General features: G+C 37.2%; 1 protein-coding gene across 4 annotated transcripts in view; it reads right to left on the reverse strand.

Moving 5' to 3' along the window:
* Positions 1-21492, reverse strand: part of MSR1 (macrophage scavenger receptor 1) — a 79611-nt gene that overhangs the window by 23717 nt on the left and 34402 nt on the right. For 3 of the 4 annotated variants that reach the window (XR_002733125.2, XM_023219167.2, XM_023219168.2), the window contains 3 exons: positions 21142-21222; positions 15594-15674; positions 8335-8388 (listed from right to left, as the gene is read on the reverse strand). Coding sequence is in view for 3 of the 4 variants with exons in the window: in XM_023219167.2 (XP_023074935.2) it covers positions 8335-8388; positions 15594-15674; positions 21142-21222 (216 nt within the window). In the remaining variant the exon portion in view is untranslated. Of the gene's footprint in view, positions 1-4123; positions 5830-8334; positions 8389-15593; positions 15675-21141; positions 21223-21492 lie in introns of those variants that run through there. The other variant, XM_023219169.2, reaches the window with a different exon arrangement.

Genomic DNA, 21492 nt, shown 5'->3' on the forward strand with positions numbered 1-21492 from the left:
CTTTAAAGTATAGGCTAATTCCCTTGTTAGGAGCTAATGCAGCTGGTGACTTTAGGTTGAAGGAAATGCTCATTTACTACTCTGAAAAGTTTAGGGCCCTTAAGAGGTAAGCTAAATGTCCTCTCTCTGTGCTCTAGAAATAGGACAACGAGGCCTGGGTGACAGCATGTCTGTTGACAGCATGAATATTTTAATCTCACTGTTGAGACTTATTGCTCAGAAAAAAAAAAAAAAATCCTTTTAAAATATTACTGCTCATTGACAGTGCACCTGCTCACCCAAGAGCTCTGATGGAGATGGACTAAAAGAATGGTGTTGTTTTCATGCCTGCTAACACAGTGCCCATTGTGTAGACCGTGGATCAAGGATTAATTTTTACTTTCAAGTCTTATTATTTAAGAAATACATCTTGTAAGGCTGTAAGTGCCATACAGAGTGATTCCTCTGATGTGTCTGAGCAAAGTAAATTGAAAACTTTTTGGAAAGGTTTCACGATCCTATATGGCATTAAAATAATTTATAATTCATGGGAGAAGGTCAAAGTATTGAGGTTAACTGGAATTTGGAAGAAGTTGATTCCAACCCTCATGAATGACTGTGAGGGGTTCAAGACTTTAATGGAGAAAGTCCCTACAAATGTGGTATAAATAATAAGAGAAGCAGAGAACGAGAATTAGGAGTGGAGCCTGACGATGTGGCTGAATTGTTGCAATCGATAAAACTTGAACCGATTAGGGGTTGCTTCTTATGGATGAGCAAAGAAAGTGGTTTCTTGAGATAAAACCTACTCCTGAGGGGAAGATGCTGTGAACATTGTTGAGATGACAACAAAGGATTTAGAATATTATATAAATTTAGTTGCTAAGGCAGCAGCACAGTATGAGAGGACTGATTTTAATTTTGAAAGAAGTTCTAAAGTGGGTAAATGCTATCAAATAGCATCCATTGCATGCAGCAGAGACATCTCTCATGAACAGAACGCTCAATCAATGTGGCATATTTCATTGTTATCTTAAGAAATTGCCACAGTCACCCCAATCTTCAGCCACCGTCACACTGATCAGTCAGCAGCCATCAACACTGAGGCAAGAGCCTCTACCAGGAAAAGCTTACGACTTCTGGAAGGTTCAAATGATTGTTAGCATTTTTTAGCAACAAAGTATTTTAAAATTAAAGAATGTACATTATATTAAAGACATAATGCTATGCCACACTTAATAGACTCCAGTGTAAATATAACTATTGTAAGCACTGGGAAACCAAAAAAATTGTCTGGCATGTTTCATTATGATAATTGCTTTCTTTTTTTTTTTTTTTTTTTTTTGCCATGGTCTGGAACTAAACCCACAATATGTCCACAGTATGCCTGTATTAGCTATACACTGTATTAAGGAACACATCTATTATGTTAATGGAATGCTGCATTTTTTTTTTTTTTTTTCTTTTGAGAAGGAGTCTTGCTCTCTCTCCAGGCTGGAGTACAGTGGCATGATCTCAGGTCCCCACAACCTCTGCCTCCCAGGTTCAAGCGATTCTCTTGTCTCAGCCTCCCCAAGTATTTGGGACTACAGGGTTTCACCATGTTGGCCAGGATGGTCTCAATCTCTTGACCTTGCGATCTGCCCACCTTGGCCTCCCAAACTACTGGGATTACAGGTGTGAGCCAACACTAATTTGTGAATCCACAGAAACACCATGTAACTGTCAAGGATGAGCAGCATTTACCTAAGAAACCTGGAACCATCCCTACTCAGGTACACTCAGTTCTGCTAACTCATAACTAGTGCTACTAAGAAAGTACATTATGGAGTTAAAAAAAAACACACACACAATAGAAAAGAAAGACATTGTAGAGGCCAAATAATAGTGAAAAATGTTAAGGCTGAGCCCGTTACCAAAATAAAGATAGAATATTAACAGGTAGGTACCTCTTCCCCAGGTGCACATAAGTAGCTCTCATTAGTGATAATGGAAGCTTTGTGAGCTTTCCGGGAAGACTATGTTTCTGAGTAATATCCTTAGGAGGGAGACTAGCGGCAATAGCTGGAGTAGTTATGAAGGTGGAAACATAAACAAAGAATAATTGAGAATGCTTATTTGGAATTTGATCTGCTGTAAGAATTTTTATCTCTTTAGCTCTTCAAATGACTAGGCCCATTCTAGAAAACCAAACCGCTCATTACAAATTTCTTCCTTTTCTGCCTTTCTCTCTCTCTACCTATCTCTTTCTTTCTCTTTGTACACTCTCCACATGACATATCTGTGATATTTATATATAAAAATACATAACACTAGTGTGGGAATACTGAATGGAGTCATAAGGACTTTGGAGATGTAAAGACCTGGCTTTGAGTTTCTGTTCTTCCACTAATTAGCAGTAAGACTCAGCTTATAATTCTAGAAATTGGGATAATAGTCCTTCACTCAAACACTCTTCTGAGGATTACTGTATAATGCACCAAAAACCCTGTTGGATTGGGTGTGGTGGCTCACACCTGTAATCCCAAGATTTTGGGAGGTTGAGGCAGGAGGATCGCTTGAGGCCAATAGTTTGAGATCAGCCTTGGCAATACAGTGAGATCCCATCTCTTTTTTTTTTTCTTTTTTAAATAGCCAAGCATAGTGGTGTCTGCCTGAAGTCCTAGCTACTCAGGAGGCAGAGGTGGGAAGATCATTTAAGCCCAGGAGCTCAAAGCTGCAGTGAGCTATGGAGGTGCCACTGTAGTCCAGCCTGCGCAACAGAGCAAAACTCTGTCTCTTAAAAAAAAGATTAAAAAAGGAAAAAAAAAAAAAAAAAAAAAAAAAAAAAAAAAAAAAAAAAAAAAAAAGCCCTTGCCTCACAGGCTTTACTTTGATCAAAAATGCTTTGTAAAAAGACTAGTGTTCATTTAAGATTGAGCTGAGTCCTCAGTAAAAATCAAATGAAAAACCAATGGATTTTGTCCTATCATTGCTTGAGTTTTAGATAGGATACTCAAAATTCACATCCTAGTTGTAGTCTCTTTGCACATGAGCAAAGAATGATGAGAAATACTACCAAACCACATACTGGTAATTGAGATACTGAGGACAGAGCCTCACACAAGTGTTATGTTTTATGGTAGGAATCATTTTGCTTGACTAAAACATCACTCTTCCAAGCTAAGGTGAGAACACAGCAGACAATTCACTATGACTAGCATTAGAGCTTATTGCAGGCTTCTTTTCTCTTCATTATACATTTTTAAAGTTGATAAAATTTGTGCCACTTGTGCCAATAATTTGAACAGGGCATTCAGCATCCATTATTTATCTAAAGAGAGAAGAGAAGCCTTTCTTCCCTAATTTGAAAAGTTTGGATTAGTTTTTCACACTGAAAAATCTATATTTAGTCTAGGATGTCAGATGACTTTTTAACTGAATCCCTGGAATTGTCTCCCAGCATCTCTGGGACTGAGGCCATCCTGTGCCTGATGTGGACCAAGGTCTGCTGAAGAAAGCTGCTCATACTCTACCTGACTTCCAGTGCAGAATGGGACAGGAGGTCTCATCAAACTAAACCGAGGAAAAAGAGATACAACTTATCTCTAGATGTTTGTGTAAACTGGCTATTCAATGTTGCTAGCCTGCTAATATTCGGGAGTATCTGAACAAGCGGCTAATTCTTCTCTCCCTTTTACTTCTGGAGATTTTAACGTCATGTAGGCACAAAACCAGAGTACCATTGACAACTCTAACTCGTTTCAACCTTTCTCGGAATTTTCTCATCAGCAGTGTCTTGGGCCCATGCTTTGTCCTTCAGAGCCTGGACTCTTGTTTTATTAGCCTGACATTTTGTTCTGACCTCTGGTGACAGCTTCTGGCCTCTGGCGTGTACTCTGTTTAGTCACTTATGTATAACTAATGCTCTTCTGCTCGACTCAGACAAACTCATTGATCTGCGATCTGGTCACACTTGCGTTGCTCTATCTAATAAAAAATCTTCTCTTTTTCTCTAGCATCTCTCTTTTTGCCATGACATTTATTCAGTTTCTTGCATTTTCATTTTGCTTTCACTCCTACTTTGATTACAAATTAAAAATGTCTGCATTATACCAGCGAGGAAAAGCTTTTCCAGTTCAGAGAGATCACTGCGAAGCATACCTTACGTCTTTAAAGCACTTTATGATTTCATAGAGCATCTTCACACACACAGTATGTTACTTGATCCTCACAACAACCCTGTGAGGTAGGTGTTAACATGTTCATTACACAAAGGTGGAAATCAAAATGCTGAGATACACATAGGCATACTATCTAGAGTTCTACTAGCATCTTAATTGTATGAATCTTGGGTCTTAAAGGAAAGAAGAGTTGTGAAAATGTGGTCTGTTGATCAGTAGAGAGAAACCAAAAATGTAACATGGAATCCCATAAGAGCTTTTTACAACAAAAGAATATTGGTATTCTTTTTCATGATCAAAATGTTTTTGTTTGAAATGACCAGGTAATATAAGAAAAGTTTTATTTTTGGTTTAAATGGGTTAGATAAATTGCTCAAGCTCGACTTCACTTCAAAACTTTAATGTATATATAAAATATACATATATTATATATATATGTATATGCACACACACATTGTAATTTGGAAAATAAGAAGATGAGAAAGTAAACTCAGAATCAATTTTTAAAAAATATTCTAAGGAATTAAAAACTCTTTATCTCCTCTGCATACCTATCCAGCCCTATTCTTCCCCCAATATAGCTTAGATGTATTGTAGTTGCTCGTTCATTTGTCTACATCTATCACGGAGAGTTAGCTCTGTAAAACCGGAGACAATATCTCTCTTATTAGCTGTTACGTCCAGCTCATGGAGGTGCACAATGGACATATGAATGAATGAATTAATGAGTGAATGAACGGATTTTCTTCTGACATCCCTATCTCTGGTTGAGAATAATGTTTGAATAGAAACAACTTGCATATTATCAGTACCTGTGACAGTTCTCCTAGAATCCAAAAAATTAAATTGGGTTCTAGACTCTAGGTGAATGGGTGTAGTCCAGACTGTGCAACAGAGCGAGACTCTGTCTCTTAAAAAAAGAAAAAGAAAAAGAAAAAAAACCCTTGACTCACAGGCTTTACTTGGATCAAAAATGCGTTGGAAAAAGACCAGTATTCATTTAAGATTGAGCTGAGTCCTCAGTAAAAATCAAATGAAAAACCAATGGATTTTTCCTATCATTGTATGAGTTTTAGATAGGATTCACTTAAAATTCACACCCTAGTTGTAGTCTCATTGCACATGAGCAAAGCATGATGAGAAATACTACCAAGCTACATATTGGTAATTGAGATATTTAGGACAGAGCCTCACATAAGTGTTACATGGTATGGTAGGAATCATTTTGCTTGACTGAAACATCACTCTTCCAAGTTAGGGTGAGAACACAGCAGTTCTCCTACAACTCAATAAACTAAATTGGGTTCAAGACTCAAGGTGAACGGGTGACAGAGAACTGAGGACTGGTTAGAGCAGCCCTCCAGTCCATGCATGAGAGGTGTCTAGGCTGGGGGTGATAGGGGAGAGGAGTGATGGTGGCGTAACTGGAGTAAATAGAGGTATGAGCGTGGGAGCAGAGACCCAAACAGCACCAGAGAGCAGGAGAGGAGGCCATGTGGAAGTCAGGTACAACACGGGAACCAAGGTCATTTGGAGGAGTCACAAAAGGATCTTGGAAGTCAGTTGTGCAGATGACTTGTCCAGAGGTGAAGGGCCTTTTAATGAGATGGTAGCAGAAGATGTCCCGCCCAACCCACCTGATCTTAAAAGGGCCCCGCCCTCATGTGATCAGTGAGTTGTACTGGTCCTGACACATGTATAAAAGAGGAAATTAATTATTATTTTAAATCATATTTAAAGAAAGCCTGAAAAAAATTTAAAAATGCATATTAAAAAACTCAATATACATGTTCACCTACCAGAATTAACTAAAGATGTGGGGAATCAGGTACTTTCATACAGAATAAGTTGGTACAAGCTTTTAGCAGCCATTTACAAGAATTCATCAAATGGTAAAACGTACATAACCTTTGAACAATTGATTCTACTTCTAGCAAATTCCCTATTAAAAGATATTCCCACAATATTATATATTGGAGTATTGAATATAGCATTGTTTATTAAAGTCTGACCAAAGCAAACAAAAATCATTTAGTGTTCAGGACGAGAGGGGTGAATGCCTATATTATGGTAATTATGATATAGCTGAGTAATAGAATAATGTGTAGCCATTGAGAGAAAAGAGGTAGAGCCATATATAATGATATGGACAGATGACTGACATTAACATCAGCAAAAAGTGGAATATACCACATTAGATGTTTATGTGTATCATTCTTTTTGAAGCTTTATGCAGTTGTTATATACTCTATATGAGGAGGGAGGGTCTGCTGGAGAATTCAGAGGCTGTCTACAAACATCACTCTTACTGCTTCCTCAAAGACAGTATGTACATAAACTCCAAAATAGCCATTAAAATATCTGTAACTGAAAACATTTCTGAACATATCTGAAGAAAATGTTCAAAGCATTTGATAACCTTAGGTGATGGAAGAGAGTGGGGTGCTGTTTGCAGACTAAAAATTAAAAAAAATAGCTCCTTATTTGCAAAGCTTGACTAGAGTCAATGTTAAGAAGCTCAGAGAAAGCCTCAGGAAAAGGAGATAAAGAAAAACAAAAGATAAAATAAAGGCAGAGATAAAGATAAACATAAGGATAAGAAGGAGAACTTTTTAAGAGGAGCTTAGCTGAAAGTAAATGGAGCAAAGAGGAGAAAGAAAGAAGTCAAGTAAAACATACACAGCAGGTGGGCTGGGCACAGTAGCTCATGCCTGTAATCCCAGCACTGTGGGAGGCCGAGGTGGGCAGATCACAAGGTCAGGAGATCGAGACTAGCCTGGCCAACTTGGTGAAACCCCATCTCTACTAAAAATACAAGAATTAGCTGGGCGTGGTGGTGCACACCTGTAGTCCCAGCTACTCAGGAGGCTGAGGCAGGAGAAGAATCATTTGAACCCAGGAGGTGGAGGTTGCAGTGAGCCAAGATGGCGCCACTACACTCCAGCCTGGTGACAGAGTGAGACTCCATCTCAAAACAAACAAAAAACACCAAACAAAAAAACTACACAGCAGGCAAAAGTGACCACTTTAAAGAACAAATGGATACAATGGAGAAAAGACAGACTAATGTTTCTTTGTTTTAATATAATAATAACAATCATACTCATTAAGTAACACTAAAGTACTCAGAAGAAACACAAATCTCTGTTGTACTTTGAAAGCATCATGATTACACTAACGACTACTCTAATGGCTAGTATTTACAAGCATGCCCTACTTTGCCTAAATATGGCATACCTACACAGTACTAGGTTAAAATAATTAGGTTTTGTAAGGCAGAGAAACTGGTACTGTATATTTCTAGATAATGATTACAACTAAAAACTGCTAGATTTTGGTACATAAAAGGATTTGCCATTATCTGTCTGAAACAGACCCCTGATGATTAAATATGATCACCCTGTTTGTATCAGCTATCCATGAACACATAGACACCCACCCATCACATGTAGTTTCTACTGGGAACACAGAACAGGAAGCCTTTTGATTCTGAGACGTTAAGTGGGCGCTCCACATTCCCCTTCATAATCCTTTCATCATATCAGTATACATTGAGCCAAGACACAACAATTGACTTACAGCATGGCAGATAGAAGACACCTCATCTAATACTCAGTTTTTAAGGTCCAATTAGCAGATTGTTTATATTGTAACATGAGGTCAGCATTAGATTGACAAATATTCTTGTGAAATCTATTCTGTTGCAGGTTTAAAGGTTTAGAACATGAAATACCACATTTCAAGTTTTTAGTAAAATAAACAAACAAAAAAAAGCCCCAGCCTCAGAGTGGTAATTTTTCAGGGTTCTTAAAACTGTCCAAATTCTTATATTTAAGGGGTCATTTAGCAAGGAAGGAGGTTGTAATTGTTTCTACTCATAAGCTTGATTTTTCCTCAGTGGATAGAAATTGACTTGAAAATTGAACAATTTTCTATGTGGAGTATTTAGAAAATAGTGTTCATCAGAAAAACAAAAGACAAACGGATAATGAGATTGAAAGAGTTGTATAATAGAACGTATTTGTTTTACCCCAATTACCATGCTTATTTGTAGAAAATTATGTTTGGCTTCCATACAGTCTCTATGGATCTGTGCTGAAGTTCCCAACATTTGCCTCAAGCCCAGATCTCTAGTATCATAGACTTATTTATTACAAGAATTCACACAGAAAACAAAATACTATGTACTTACTTAGTGTGTTTCCACTCCCCTTTTCCCCTTTCTGGCCTTTTGGTCCAGAATTTCCTTGAGAAAAGAAAAAATATATTTGTTGTTAATCAGGGCAATTCACAATGTTTGCTTTAACTGCAGACAGATTGTCACAAGGTAATTAAAATATAAATGTATAAGAACTGACAGATATTGAAATGTGTAATAGCATTGACATTAATAATAATAATAGTTATTACTTAGGAAGCTCCATTCTGAACTCAGTATTGTGATATTTCAAATTGTTTACAAGGCCCTAAATGCCCCATTTTCCTAAATCAAGCAAATTTGAAGAATAAGGAGTTTGTTTTGTACTTATTCATCGTCTTTTTCTCCTCTTCCTTTGACTGGTCTTACTCACACCCCCAGGAAGTCCAGTGCCTTCCATCAGCTCCCACATCCCATTCTTCTATTCACATTACAATTTATGGTTTTCAATTCTTTAGAGTGTACCATCCCCCAAAACTGGGCTGCCAGGGAATTTCTGGGAGTGTTGAGATTCTTAGTCATGGAGAAGGAAGGAAGATCCTTGGAGCATTCTCATCTCTAGGATGATCAACTTTGGTTTGGAGAAATCTCATCCATTTATACAGGGGTGTGGTACAAATATTTTATACGAGGGTCAGGGCTTCAAATGGATGCAGAAACATTGCTAGATCTTGGTCTTTGCCAAGGGGTTGCTACTTCACCCACTGTTGATTTTTAAACGGGTCTGCAGATCTTTCTTTAGTAGCAAGAAGATATTTCATCTCATAAGATTGGCGCTGTTCCTGCCTAGTAATTTTTCTTCCAACAACCATAAGATACAATCAGATCTTGCTAATTATTGTCTTGACACAAACGTAGAACTGATCCGAGTGCTCTGTCTCTAAGTCAAAATCTTTTATATGTTTTTGATTCCCTCCAGCAAAATCGAGAACCTTCGAACTTTTCATCCTAGAGCTCAGAGGATGTAGTTTAACAATCATAGACTTTGAGACAATAATAATAATAATTTAGAAACCCTTCTGTTGAATTATTTTGCTCTGCCACTTACTGGGTATGTGACTTGGGACAAGTCTTTAAATCTTTCGGAGCTAAAGTTTATTCTTCTAGGAAATAAAAAAATAATGCTTTCCATTGTAGAGTTGCCTGTTCATTACACACTTTGCCCATAAAAGATACACATAAAAGATCTAGTTCTTCTTATTTCTATTCTTTACCTCCTAAAGCTTAGCTGGAATCTTCTCTCTGTGATTTTATTCTTAGGGAATGACAGAAAAACTTTGTCATCTCAGTTCATTTTTTATGGTACAATTATATATAATTTTAGTGTTTATATGTTTTTTTGATTTCTCTAGTTTACATTGTCTTCATCTGTGCTTTATTTTGAACATGTGTCATTATGTATTTCTTAGAGAAGATTTTTGGATCCTAATTTACCAACTTAAAAAATACATATAGCCGGGCACGGTGGCTCAAGCCTGTAATCCCAGCACTTTGGGAGGCGGAGACGGGCGGGTCGCGAGGTCGGGAGATCGAGACCATCCTGGCTAACACGGTGAAACCCCGTCTCTACTAAAAATACAAAAACTAGCTGGGCGAGGTGGCGGGCGCCTGTAGTCTCAGCTACTCGGGAGGCTGAGGCAGGAGAATGGCGTAAACCCGGGAGGCGGAGCTTGCAGTGAGCTGAGATCAGGCCACTGCACTCCAGTCGGGGCGACAGAGCAAGACTCCGCCTCAAAAAAAAAAAAAAAATATATATATATATATATATAATATAATGTATATAATTAGTAGCACGAGACTTGAGGCACTTAGAAAGTAAAAATTATTCCCAATTGAAATTGTATTTTGAAGATTTAATGAAATGCCAGCCATTTTATATCAGGGTCATAATACCAAATTTCTAATTCTCTAATTGCTTTGCATAATGTGATTATACTTCATATCATTACATTCATTTCTTAATTGTAATTGAGTTGTTTCAGGTACTGTTAAATTGGCAAAAATCGTTGTTACCACAAAGCACCCAAAACCTTTCCTATTTTTTGACAGCATGCTTTAATAAAATATAGTACCAAATTTTCAGATTGTCCAAGAGGAAAAAGATCTAAGAAACTGTTAAAAATTTGGGAAGGGAGGAGTTAAAGTGTAACTGATCAGTTCTAATTCTTTTCATAAAAGAGAACATAATAAGCCAGCTTAATTTCATTATTTCAACATTATCTTCACAATGAGAAAAGAGAAAGAAACTATGTATTGTTCTTAGAAGCCTTTTCACACAGCAACTTGTCTTAGATATTTCAGAACAGACATGCTTAAGCCAGAGCACTGACCCACAAAAGGCCCTTGTAGTTCTCAGATTCTGTGATAAATACAAAATTAGTTTCATGTTTTTATTTTGCTTTTGTTCTTACACCACTGTGACTTTTCCTCTTAAAGATGGTAAAATGAAATGCCTTATCTCCTTATAAATAAACAAATGTTTTGTATCATTTTAACATGATTCAGAGATTTGCTTACCGATGATACTTGGAAATTTTTTTCACTCTTGAAAATATCAAAAATATCCTTTCTAAAGGAGAGGAATGAACTGGCCCCTCAGAATGATACCTTTGGTAAAAAATGAATGCAAGGGCTTGGTCCAAACCTAGAGTTAACTATCTCCTGTCCTATGTATTACTCTTTTAAAAAAGGTAACTTATATTTCTAAAAGCCATTTAAAAATAAGAACCAGGTCATATGTAAGAGGATAGTCTAACTTGAAAGAATCTAAGAGGAGGTGTCTTCAATAACATCATCATGATGTCAAGCATTTTTAAGTGCCTCTTCTATGAGCCAGATACTAGGTTAGACGTTTTTGCATACATGCCTTAATCATAGTAACCAAATTTTCTGCAGCTGTAGCCCGCCTCTCCACCCCCCGTTTTTTTAAGCTATTTTTAAATGTGATCATCCTCTCTCCTAAGCCTAGTGCATCTTCCTGGTCCCTGAATTCCTCACCTTATACCCTCTCATTAACCCTACACTATCTTTTTGCTTTGCTTTCCTCTGTCTTCAGCCACTCCTCCTCTATCTTATCTTTCCATAAGCATTTAAATGGTACTCAGATCCCTCCTTCAAAGAATAAACAATGAAACAAACAAAACTAATTAAAAGTGCATCTCTTCCTCCTCCTCTGCATAGCAAGGCAGCTCAAGAGTTGGCTGTACCGCATCTCCAACGCTTATCCACCATTCCCTCCTCCACATACCCTAATCTGGTTATCACCCCACCCCACAGAATCTGCTCTGAACAATGGCAGCATCCCTGAAGCAGCAGCTGCAAAGAGCTTTTGGTAGACCTCACCTTGAACACCTTTGAAACTCTCTCTGTCTTTGCCTTTTTTCATGCTCTATTCTCTGGGTTTTCTTCTTCATTTGGGCTACTTCTCTTCCATTTGCTACTTTGTTCATCTCAGCCTGTACTTCTGGAACTACTTAAAGCGTTATGCTAAGCCTCTTCTCTTTGTACCTTCCCACTCTCTACCCATAAAATATTATTAAAATCAGGGGTTCTGAAGAATATTTATATGATCATAGCTAAACTTTGTCTTTTAATCTCTGGCCTCTCCTCAAAACTTCAGACTCATGTGTTCAACCATCTGTAGATAGCTCCATGAATCACACAGAGAAAATGTTCAGTAAATGTGTTGAATTAATAAATGAACTGTGTATGGTCTAATATTTTAGATAATCCTGAAAATCACCATAACTTACCCTGAGGGACACAATCAGGCTTTGAATGAACTTCAAGAAGCAAAATGGACAGAAGCACGTTATTTGCATGCTGAAAGTTCTACTTTGTTGAACAAGGTAGAACAGAGCCTTCTATGGATTTTGAAGATATGCAAGGTTTCACTTCAATTAAATCCTCCAAACTTTCTGAAGTAAATATGTCAGGTCTTATAAATGCACTACTCTGTAGATCTGCTATGCATGGAGAAAATATGAAGTCTTATCTTTCTCTTCTCATGTTTGTGTATCTTTTCAGTTGTAGACTGTCTTATTTACTTTCCATTTCCCTGTTTCTAACACTGTATCCTTATGAACAGTGTGTACTTAATCCATGTAGAAGGAAAGGGCAAGGTGGGAAGAAAAGGAGTGTGGGAGGGAGAAGAGAAGAAAATAGATGGAAGATGTTCTTTTTGAACTTTTTGCTTCAGAATCTGATAGCATTTTCGATGTCATTCACATAGTCCAGGCTGTTAAAAAACTACAGCTCAAGCAATGTGAAGTATCAAAGAGTGTTTATAACATAAATTGGTGTCTTAGCTCTGAAATATATTACTTTATCTATCATGGACCTGTTTTTACATATTTCATTTTTGACAATTATTGGACTTATTTCTAATTTTACCACCTTCTTCAGACTCTTGTAGAGGAGAGACTGTATTGTTCCTTCTTTTAGTCTGCAGTACAACTAGAGCAGCACCCAGCACTGCTGCTCACATCTCTACCAGATTGGTGTCTTTTAATAAGAAGCGATGTCCTAAGTATATGTTTTGTCAAGAGACTTATTACCTCTGACCTTGCTTTTCTTTGTGCTTGATTGCTTTTTCTCCGCTGTCTTTTTCCACCTAAACATAATAGTTTTCAAAACATAGTCCCTGGACCAGTAGCATCACCTTCACCTGGAAACTGGTGAGGATACAAGCCCAATCCCAGACCTACCACATCAGAAACTCTGGGGTGGAGTCCTGTAAGCTGTTTTAACATATCCTCGTGGTGATTCCAATGCCTCCTATAGTTTGAGAAATACAAACCTAAAGAAATTCTAGGCCTCTTTTAGTCTGGCACTAACAAACACTATTTTCTATGTAACACATTTTCTTACGGTATGGAATTACTCACTCCGTACTCTCTACTTCCATACAGCATTTTGTCCAACCTCACCAAGGTGGTTTACTTGCCGCATGGCATTACAGCTAATTGCTTATGCATTTTTTTCTGTCTCCAGCTCCTTAGGAACAGCAGCTGTGCTGTATTTATCTCCAGCACACAGTGACCCCTCATCAAGTTGTGTGGACTGGCTGAATGAATGAAATAATCCTCTCCAAAGCTAAACATATGTTTACCATTTGATCCAGCAATCACACTCCTAGGTAAACTTGTGTCCACACAAAAGCCAGCACATTAATGTTTATAGCTGCTTTATGCATAATATCTAAAACTTCTTTTTTTTTTTTTGAGTCAGGGTCTCACTCTGTCACTCAGACTGGAGTGCAGTGGCATGATCTCGGCTCACTGCAACCTCTGCCTCCCGGGTTCAAGTGATCCTCACACCTCAGCCTCCTGAATAGCTAGGATTACAGGCATGTACCACCATGCCTGGCTAATTTTTGTATTTTCTGGTAGAGACAGGGTTTCAGCATGTTGGCCAGGCTGGTCTCAAACTGCTGATCTCAAGCGATCCACCCACCTCAGTAATCTGCCTGCCTTGGCCTCCAAAAGTTCTAGGATTACAGGTGTGAGTCACCACGCCCAGCCTAAAACTTTGAAGCAACCAAAATGTCTTTTAATAGATGAATGGATAAACAAATTGTGGTAAATCCATCAAATGGAATAGTATTGAGTAATGCAAAGAAATGAGCGATCAGGCACAGTGGCTCATGCCTGTAATCCCAGCACTTTGGGAGGCCGAGGCGGGAGGATCACAAGGTGAGGAGATCGAGACTGTCCTGGCTAATAGGGTGAAACCCTGTCTCTACTAAAAATACAAAAAATTAGCCAGGCATGGTGGTGGGAGCCTGTAGTCCCAGCTACTTGGGAGGCTGAGGCAGGAGAATGGCATGAACTCGGGAGGCGGAGCTTGCAGTGAGCCGAGATGATGCTACTGCACTCCAGCCTGGGTGACAGAGCAAGACTCCATCTTAAAAAAAAAAAAAGAAATGAGCAATCAGACCATGAAAAGATATAGAGAAACCTTACATTCATATTGCTAAGTGAAAGAAGTCCACGTGACAAGGCTACATACTATATGATTCCAACTATATGACATTCTGGAAAAGGCAAAACTATGGAGTCAGTCAAAAGAAGAGTGGCTGCCAAGAGATGGTGGTGGGGAGGAACAGAGTTGGTGGAGCACAGGGGACCTTTCAGGCAGTGAAACTCTTCTGTCTAATACTATAATGATAGATACATGACATTATACCTCTGCTGAAACACATTCAATGTACAACACAAACAGTGGCCACTAATGTACATTACAGATTTTGGTTAATAATGATATATCAGTGTTGGTTTATTAATGGTTACAGATGTACCACACTAATGCAAGATGTTCATAGCAGAGGAAACCATGTGTGCATAGGTGGTTATGGGGACTCGCTGTGCTTTCTGTGCAGTTTTTCTATAAATGTAAAACTGTTCTAAAAATAAAATGTATTTTTAAAATACCTCAGTGATAGGGACCCTATTCCTTTTATTTCTTTTTCTTATTTTTTAGAGACAGGGCCTCACCATGTTGCTCAGGCTCGTCTCAAACTCCTGAGCTAAGCAATCCTCCCGCCTCAGCGTCTCAAATAGCTGGGGCTACAAGTGCTCACCTCTGCACTTGGTCTGACTCTATTCTCTTGATGATTATTCACTTTGAAATTAGGAGACAGTAAGCCTAGCTCTTTCTAAAATTGCTGTTCAAAGTTTGCAATTCAAGCTTAGGCTGCTGGCAGAGCTGATGTAAATAATATCATCATGCGTGTACATTTCAAAATGCTGAACAACCCTGATGATTAAGCACTAGTAGATAATAGCAGACAATTTATTTTGCAGAGGATAGGATTTCAGACTTCTCCGTATTTTGCTAACTGTAACTTCACAAAGTCTGGCAAGTTGTGGTTAAATGGGTATTTATACTTTGCTTCTTTTTTTTTCTTTGCCAGTCTTTCAACTGTCTTTGTTCAAAGATGGATATCATTGTTCGTGATGATTTATTATTGTGAACAGTTTTAAATCCTGTGTGTTTTTTAAAATGATTTTCCTTTGGGATATAGAAACTTTCCTCAGGTGAACAGAAGTCAGTTTCAAAAATGTGATTTCAGAAATCATTTTTAGAACACAAAATAACTGCATGTGAATACTAGTATTCACACAATGACCACTTTTTATCATCCAAGAATTTAAAAATATATATACTACATATATAACATTATGTATATATATATAAATTATTTGGTGTTTCTTCTACATATTCCATAAAGAAAATACACATTATCTTAATACCTGGCCTTCCAGCATATCCTGGGAGTCCTCGACTTCCAGGAAAGCCAATTGCTCCCCGATCACCTTTAAGACCTGGAGGACCTACATTATTAATGAAGAAAAAAAGGAGGTAATAATTCATTTTCATACAGACTTGACAGCATAATGAAAACATCTAGTTTTATAAGTGAATATGAAATTAGAGAATCTCCAAATGAAGGAATAGTATCTTTCCTAAAATTTAATGTTTGACATTGAAAGATAATATAAGCAATAAATATAAACCTTAGTACATTCAGCACATTGCAGCTATTTAAAAAATGACATATTGTTAGTAGAAATAAAAGCACATTAGAAAACATAGATCTTGGAGTTTTAACCAGAAGACTTATGTAGTCAACCAGTAATCATCAAATGGCAGGATTTTGCTGTAGCTGAAATGACAACTTTAAAATGTATAAGCTGAAAATTGAATTCTTAAGATTCGCATTAGAAAAAAATACAACTCAAGCAATGTAAAGAATCAATGAGCGTTTACAAAATAAATTGGTGTATTGGCTCTGAAATATATTACTTTATCTATCATGGACCTCTTCTTACATATTTCATTGTAATCCCAGTGTAAACATACACACACACACACACATACACACACACACACACATGATACACAGATTTACTTACGAGTATGTACTATATACTGAAATAAATCTAGGGTTTTATATGCTTAAATTAAAACTGAAAATGGCTATTTTTTTAACCCAATATTACTATGGTGATCATAACAACTGCATACAAAAGAAAATGTTATATTCCTGTGAAATAAAATATTTTATCCTAGAGTTCAGTGGCTCTTGATAAACTATTGTAACAGTTTTGGCATCTTATTTTCTGTCATTATCACTTCAGAGAGATCCCATTCACCCAGTTTCCCTTGATCCCTTGGGGAGGCACGTTGTAAGAAATTGATTACACATCTTTTCCCAACACCAGCATTTTGGAATATTACTTTTAGTTCATAAGTTCCAGAAGACAGGGTTTATATATATACTACATATATTTTTAAAATCTTTTCTTCAGGTTTATTAATAGAGACACCTAAAACTGGGCTAACTTCCCTCTAAGAAGCGCTCAGTTTAAGAAGTATATTATTCTTAATAGTAAGAAATATTAATTAATCCAGTATAAAACTTTGATTCCAACAGAAATTAAGCAAACTTCCAAAGCAATAAAGTGATAAACTATGTATAGAACTATTAGTAAAGTCAGGACATTTCAACTCAGTTTAATTGCGAAGTAGTATACGTTGGCTGGACTTCATAGCACACAGCCTAACAAAGACCTAACATCTGTTCTCAGTACACGCTGATTAATATTTATACCTTCCTTCACTATGTAAGCAAGGTAGTGAGACTTCTGCACTTGTGGTTACTGAGACCTGTCATTCAAATTTACAAATAAAAACACTGACAGTAAATTCTGCCAATTTAAAAAATTTGAAAACATTCCCCTACTCTTTGTAGAGTGCCATTCAGAAGTAACCTCCACTTTTACTATTTCCTTTATTAATTCAAGAAATATATATTGTGCCAGTCTCAGTACATTCCTGGAGTTAAAAATATCCTTATCCAAACAGATCTTCCAGAGTGGAGAAACAATGAGAGACAGATAGTGAGAAAGGTAGCAAAGAAAGACGGTAATTTGGGGGTTATAATTTTAGAAAAACTGGAGAATGCCATGGTGCCTGCTTTAGACAGGAGCATCAGAGAAGCCCCTCCAATGCTGACTTCTCAAGTACCTGACAGTGATGCTCAGAACATAGCTGTTCAACTAAAAATCAAGGTTGTTCAACTACAAATAAGTACATTTTCAATGGGTGAGCAAATAAATCTGTAAATGAAGCATATGAGATACCTGCATAGAAATCAGGCAGTCATAGAGCTCTGTTCTGGGAGATGGTTAGGCAGAGTCTATATGGCCTATGGAGTTATGTGACTTGTTTGTTTAATGATGTTTGAAAATGTTGTCCCCAAAATATAAGCACCGCTGTTGAGCTTTATTGCATAAGATCAGATTCCCTGAGGCTTTCAGGAGGCAATTAACTAATTTTCTACAATAATCTGTGGCAATGGGAAGGGCCTGGCACCTACTTCTAACTTGTGGATAATATAAGTACAATTACACGGAATCTCAGCCATGGGATGTTCCAAGAGACATTAGACATCATCCAATCAGCATCCATCATTTTACAGAGACAGTTCCATAAGATCCCAGTGATCAAATCACTTACGTAAAGCTGGTCTGATAATTATTCACACATCCTAGGTGTCCTGCTCTGTTCTGGCTCCTTTCTGCAATGTAGCAGACTGGTTAAGGGCATGGACTCTGCACTCATGCCTATTGGGGTTCAAATACCAGCTTTGCCACTTACCAGTTGCTGACTGACCTCGAGCAAGTCATTTAACCTCCCTGTGCATTGCACCTGTAAAATGGGTGTATTATTTGTTTCTGCATCATCAGGCTGATGTGGTAATTAAAAGAAATCATACATGTAAACCACTTAGAAAATTGCCTGACATGTAATGAATACTTTGTAAATGTTAGCTTTTCTTGTTCTCCTCTCCCCTCCTCCTCATCCTCATCATTTTCACCAGCCTGTTGTAAAGGCTTCTAAATTTAGTTTTATTTAATGATATGTACACAGTTAGCAGTGACACTGTTTGATTCATTGGCACCATTTGTTACCTCCAGAAGAAACCCGCTTTCAACACTCAGACGTAGAGCGACAGCCTGGAGCCAGGCAATGTTCCTTACTCAGGTGTATATTTAGGGATCCTGTCCCTGTTGAAGCCTGAGGGAGAGGCCTTCTTGGGCCACAGCCTATAGGAAGGGGTGGGCCAGGGTAAAGATATATGTGGATATAAACATTAATAAAATATGGTTCCTCTCTTCCAATATCCATGGTTAAGATGAGCTTTATTTTCTCTTCCGGAGACACGATTCCTATGGTGGAAAATTCAGACTATGTAAGGAAAGTAAATAGTATTGGCTGATGATGAAAAGTTTGCAGTCAGAGGAGCCTTCAGTTCTCTCCCAGGGCATCTCATGTAGGTAGCCCCTTCCATGCCTACAGGTCAAACTACCTTGTTATTGATCACATGGACATAAACAGCTCCTTAGATGGCCCACACAGAGATTCCTTTAGAAAAGAAAGTTGTTTCTCCTTCGAAACATTGTTGTCACGGGAAAACAACTCTAAAATTGGCCCCTTAAAAGGAATGCACATGAGATCAAAAATCCTTGATCATGACATTTACCTCACTTATATTATTACTTATCATCCTGGAAGCTCTGTGAATTCAGAGATTCTGTATCTGTTTACACATACTCTACAGGGTATTGTAGAACACGAGGCCTGGAGAAAATGCTCAGCACATATTTTTTGAATGAAAAGTGATAGGCCATTCTCCCTAACGTGCTTTCAAGGAAATAGTCCTCTAAAACAAATTTGTTCTTATTTGGGGAATAAAGCATATGTAAACATAATATCCACCGTAGTATATCAGTAATAATTCTACTATATTTAATGTATTAGTTATTTGAGGCTACTAGGACAGCCATTTAGGTTTTGCAGATATTTGCATCATCATGGTGAGTCTAGGTGAGTTTGATTTGGTCAAGCTGAGTTTAGTAGGCTCAAATGGATGTAAAGATGGGGATGTAATAAACCTGTCCAGTTTAGAAACTAGAATTACTATCATTGTCCATCATATACTCTTTGCTTCCTGATTTCAGTATCAGATACAAGGCAGTTAGACAATCTGGTGGAGAAATGAACAGAATGTAGCAAGTAATCAGGGAATAATGCATTAGGAAAGATGCCTGATATTTTGAATACTTTTCTTGCAGTGCACCAAACTAAATGGTAACCTGATACTCTAAAAGAGTCATCTGATTACCCCAGGAACTCAACCTGTCTTTTATGAGGAACTGGGTAATGCCTATGTGTGTAAATGAGCAGTACCAAAAGCAACAAATTATGACATCACTTTTTACCCTGTAAATTTAAACCATGACAAATCGTAAATTTACAATAAAAAAAAAAAAAAATCAAAGACACAAGCTGAAATTTACAAATCCTTCTATTTCATATATTCATAGTTCGGAAACAGCTGCAGAAGATTTTCCCAAGATGAAGCATTGTATGGCAAGCTGTAGCCCAGACTGAACTTTTACGGTTGAGTTATAGAGCTCTGACAATTGCAGTTTGTATGGAGGAGGTAACAGACCCTTGACAACAGTAGTCTGGCAGCAGATTTAATACTCATTATTTCCCCTGCTTATGACATTAATGCAACATTGTTAGTATCTGCTTGGCATTAGTCAAGTAGAAAGGCTTTCCTGAAAAAAGTTCTTTCCTGGCAAGGCATTCAAAAGCACACCAATGCCAGTACCATCTGACCTGGCATATTATATATATGGGGAGGATTGCTATTTTATATACATAATATAAAACGCATGTACCTGGATGTATCATCTATCTTCACATATAATATGCCACATACACACACACACACTATATATATACACACACATATACATATATCTGCTTAGGTAGCTATCAAGTTCATGCTTTTCATTGTCAAAAATTATTTTTCTGATGTGACCAGGGCTAGTCAATATATTGTTCACAAAGAAGAACTTTTTATATCAGGAAAAGACAGAAAAATAAGATGAAGTACGTGGTATTTAGACATTTTTTTGGTAACACAAACCATTCTAGTTATAATTAGACCTTGCAATATACTTCCTATCATCAAACAGCATGCAGGATATTTCATTTCTAGCCAAGGGTAACATGACAATCATGTTATTATCTTTTTTATTTTTTCAAGCAAAGCAAGTTCATGTTCTCTCTTCTGTGTCTTCTGTGGTCGTTTTCTAAAATATTTCTTTCAAGATTACAACTTAGAGGAAAACAATTTGAAACAGTTTTGTTCTTAGTAAAGCACAGAGAATGACTGTCAGCAAAGACAAATGTCATCCCTATTTTAGCCAATATTTACATTCAGATTTCATTAGTTTAAACAGATATATTCCAAATACTACATAAGAAATATAGTCCAATTTGGTTGTGATTCATAACTCACTACTAGTGTGAGTTTTTATGCCTTAAAAATGAGATAGCTTGCAAATGTGAAGATGATTTATTTGATGCAAAGATAATTTTTGTACTCCCCTTCACATATGATCTAAGGTTACGTCTGCCTTATACTGTTTGCTATCTATTATATACATGTCACTCTCTAGACTTATGAACAATTCCATTTGGTTACTCTGGTTGAAGCATTTATTTTCTTCAAAAAGCATGAGTAATGGTTATCATTTAGTATATTATATGATTAGGCTACTAGAACAGTTACTACCCCCCACCAACATTTACACACACACACACACACACACACACACCCTCTGCAGGATATAAATAAAATAGCGATCCTCCCCTATACATGTACCTGGATGTATATCATCTATTTTCACAATATATGATTAGCTATAATTATCATACCTATTGGACCTGGAAATCCTCGTGGGCCACTTTCTCCAGTGGGACCTCGATCTCCTTTTTCACCTGGGGGTCCAGGAGGACCTTTAAAAAAATTACAGTTATTGATCATAGTTATAAAACATAGGAAACATGGGTTAATCATCTGTCAATATACTTATCTAAGGAAATCTAAAGTCTTTTATTTGTTGTACAATAATATAGAAAATGTATAAGACCAAACTTCATGAATGGAGGAGTATTCTGCTATTCAGGAATATAATGCCTTATGCTAACAAGGATGACATTGCCTCAAAACAAACAACCTAACAAGATATTAAATGTGAGTGTGCCTCACACTTTTCTATGTTCTGA

This window comes from Piliocolobus tephrosceles, chromosome 7 (assembly GCF_002776525.5).
Source record: "Piliocolobus tephrosceles isolate RC106 chromosome 7, ASM277652v3, whole genome shotgun sequence".
NCBI lineage: Eukaryota > Metazoa > Chordata > Mammalia > Primates > Cercopithecidae > Piliocolobus > Piliocolobus tephrosceles.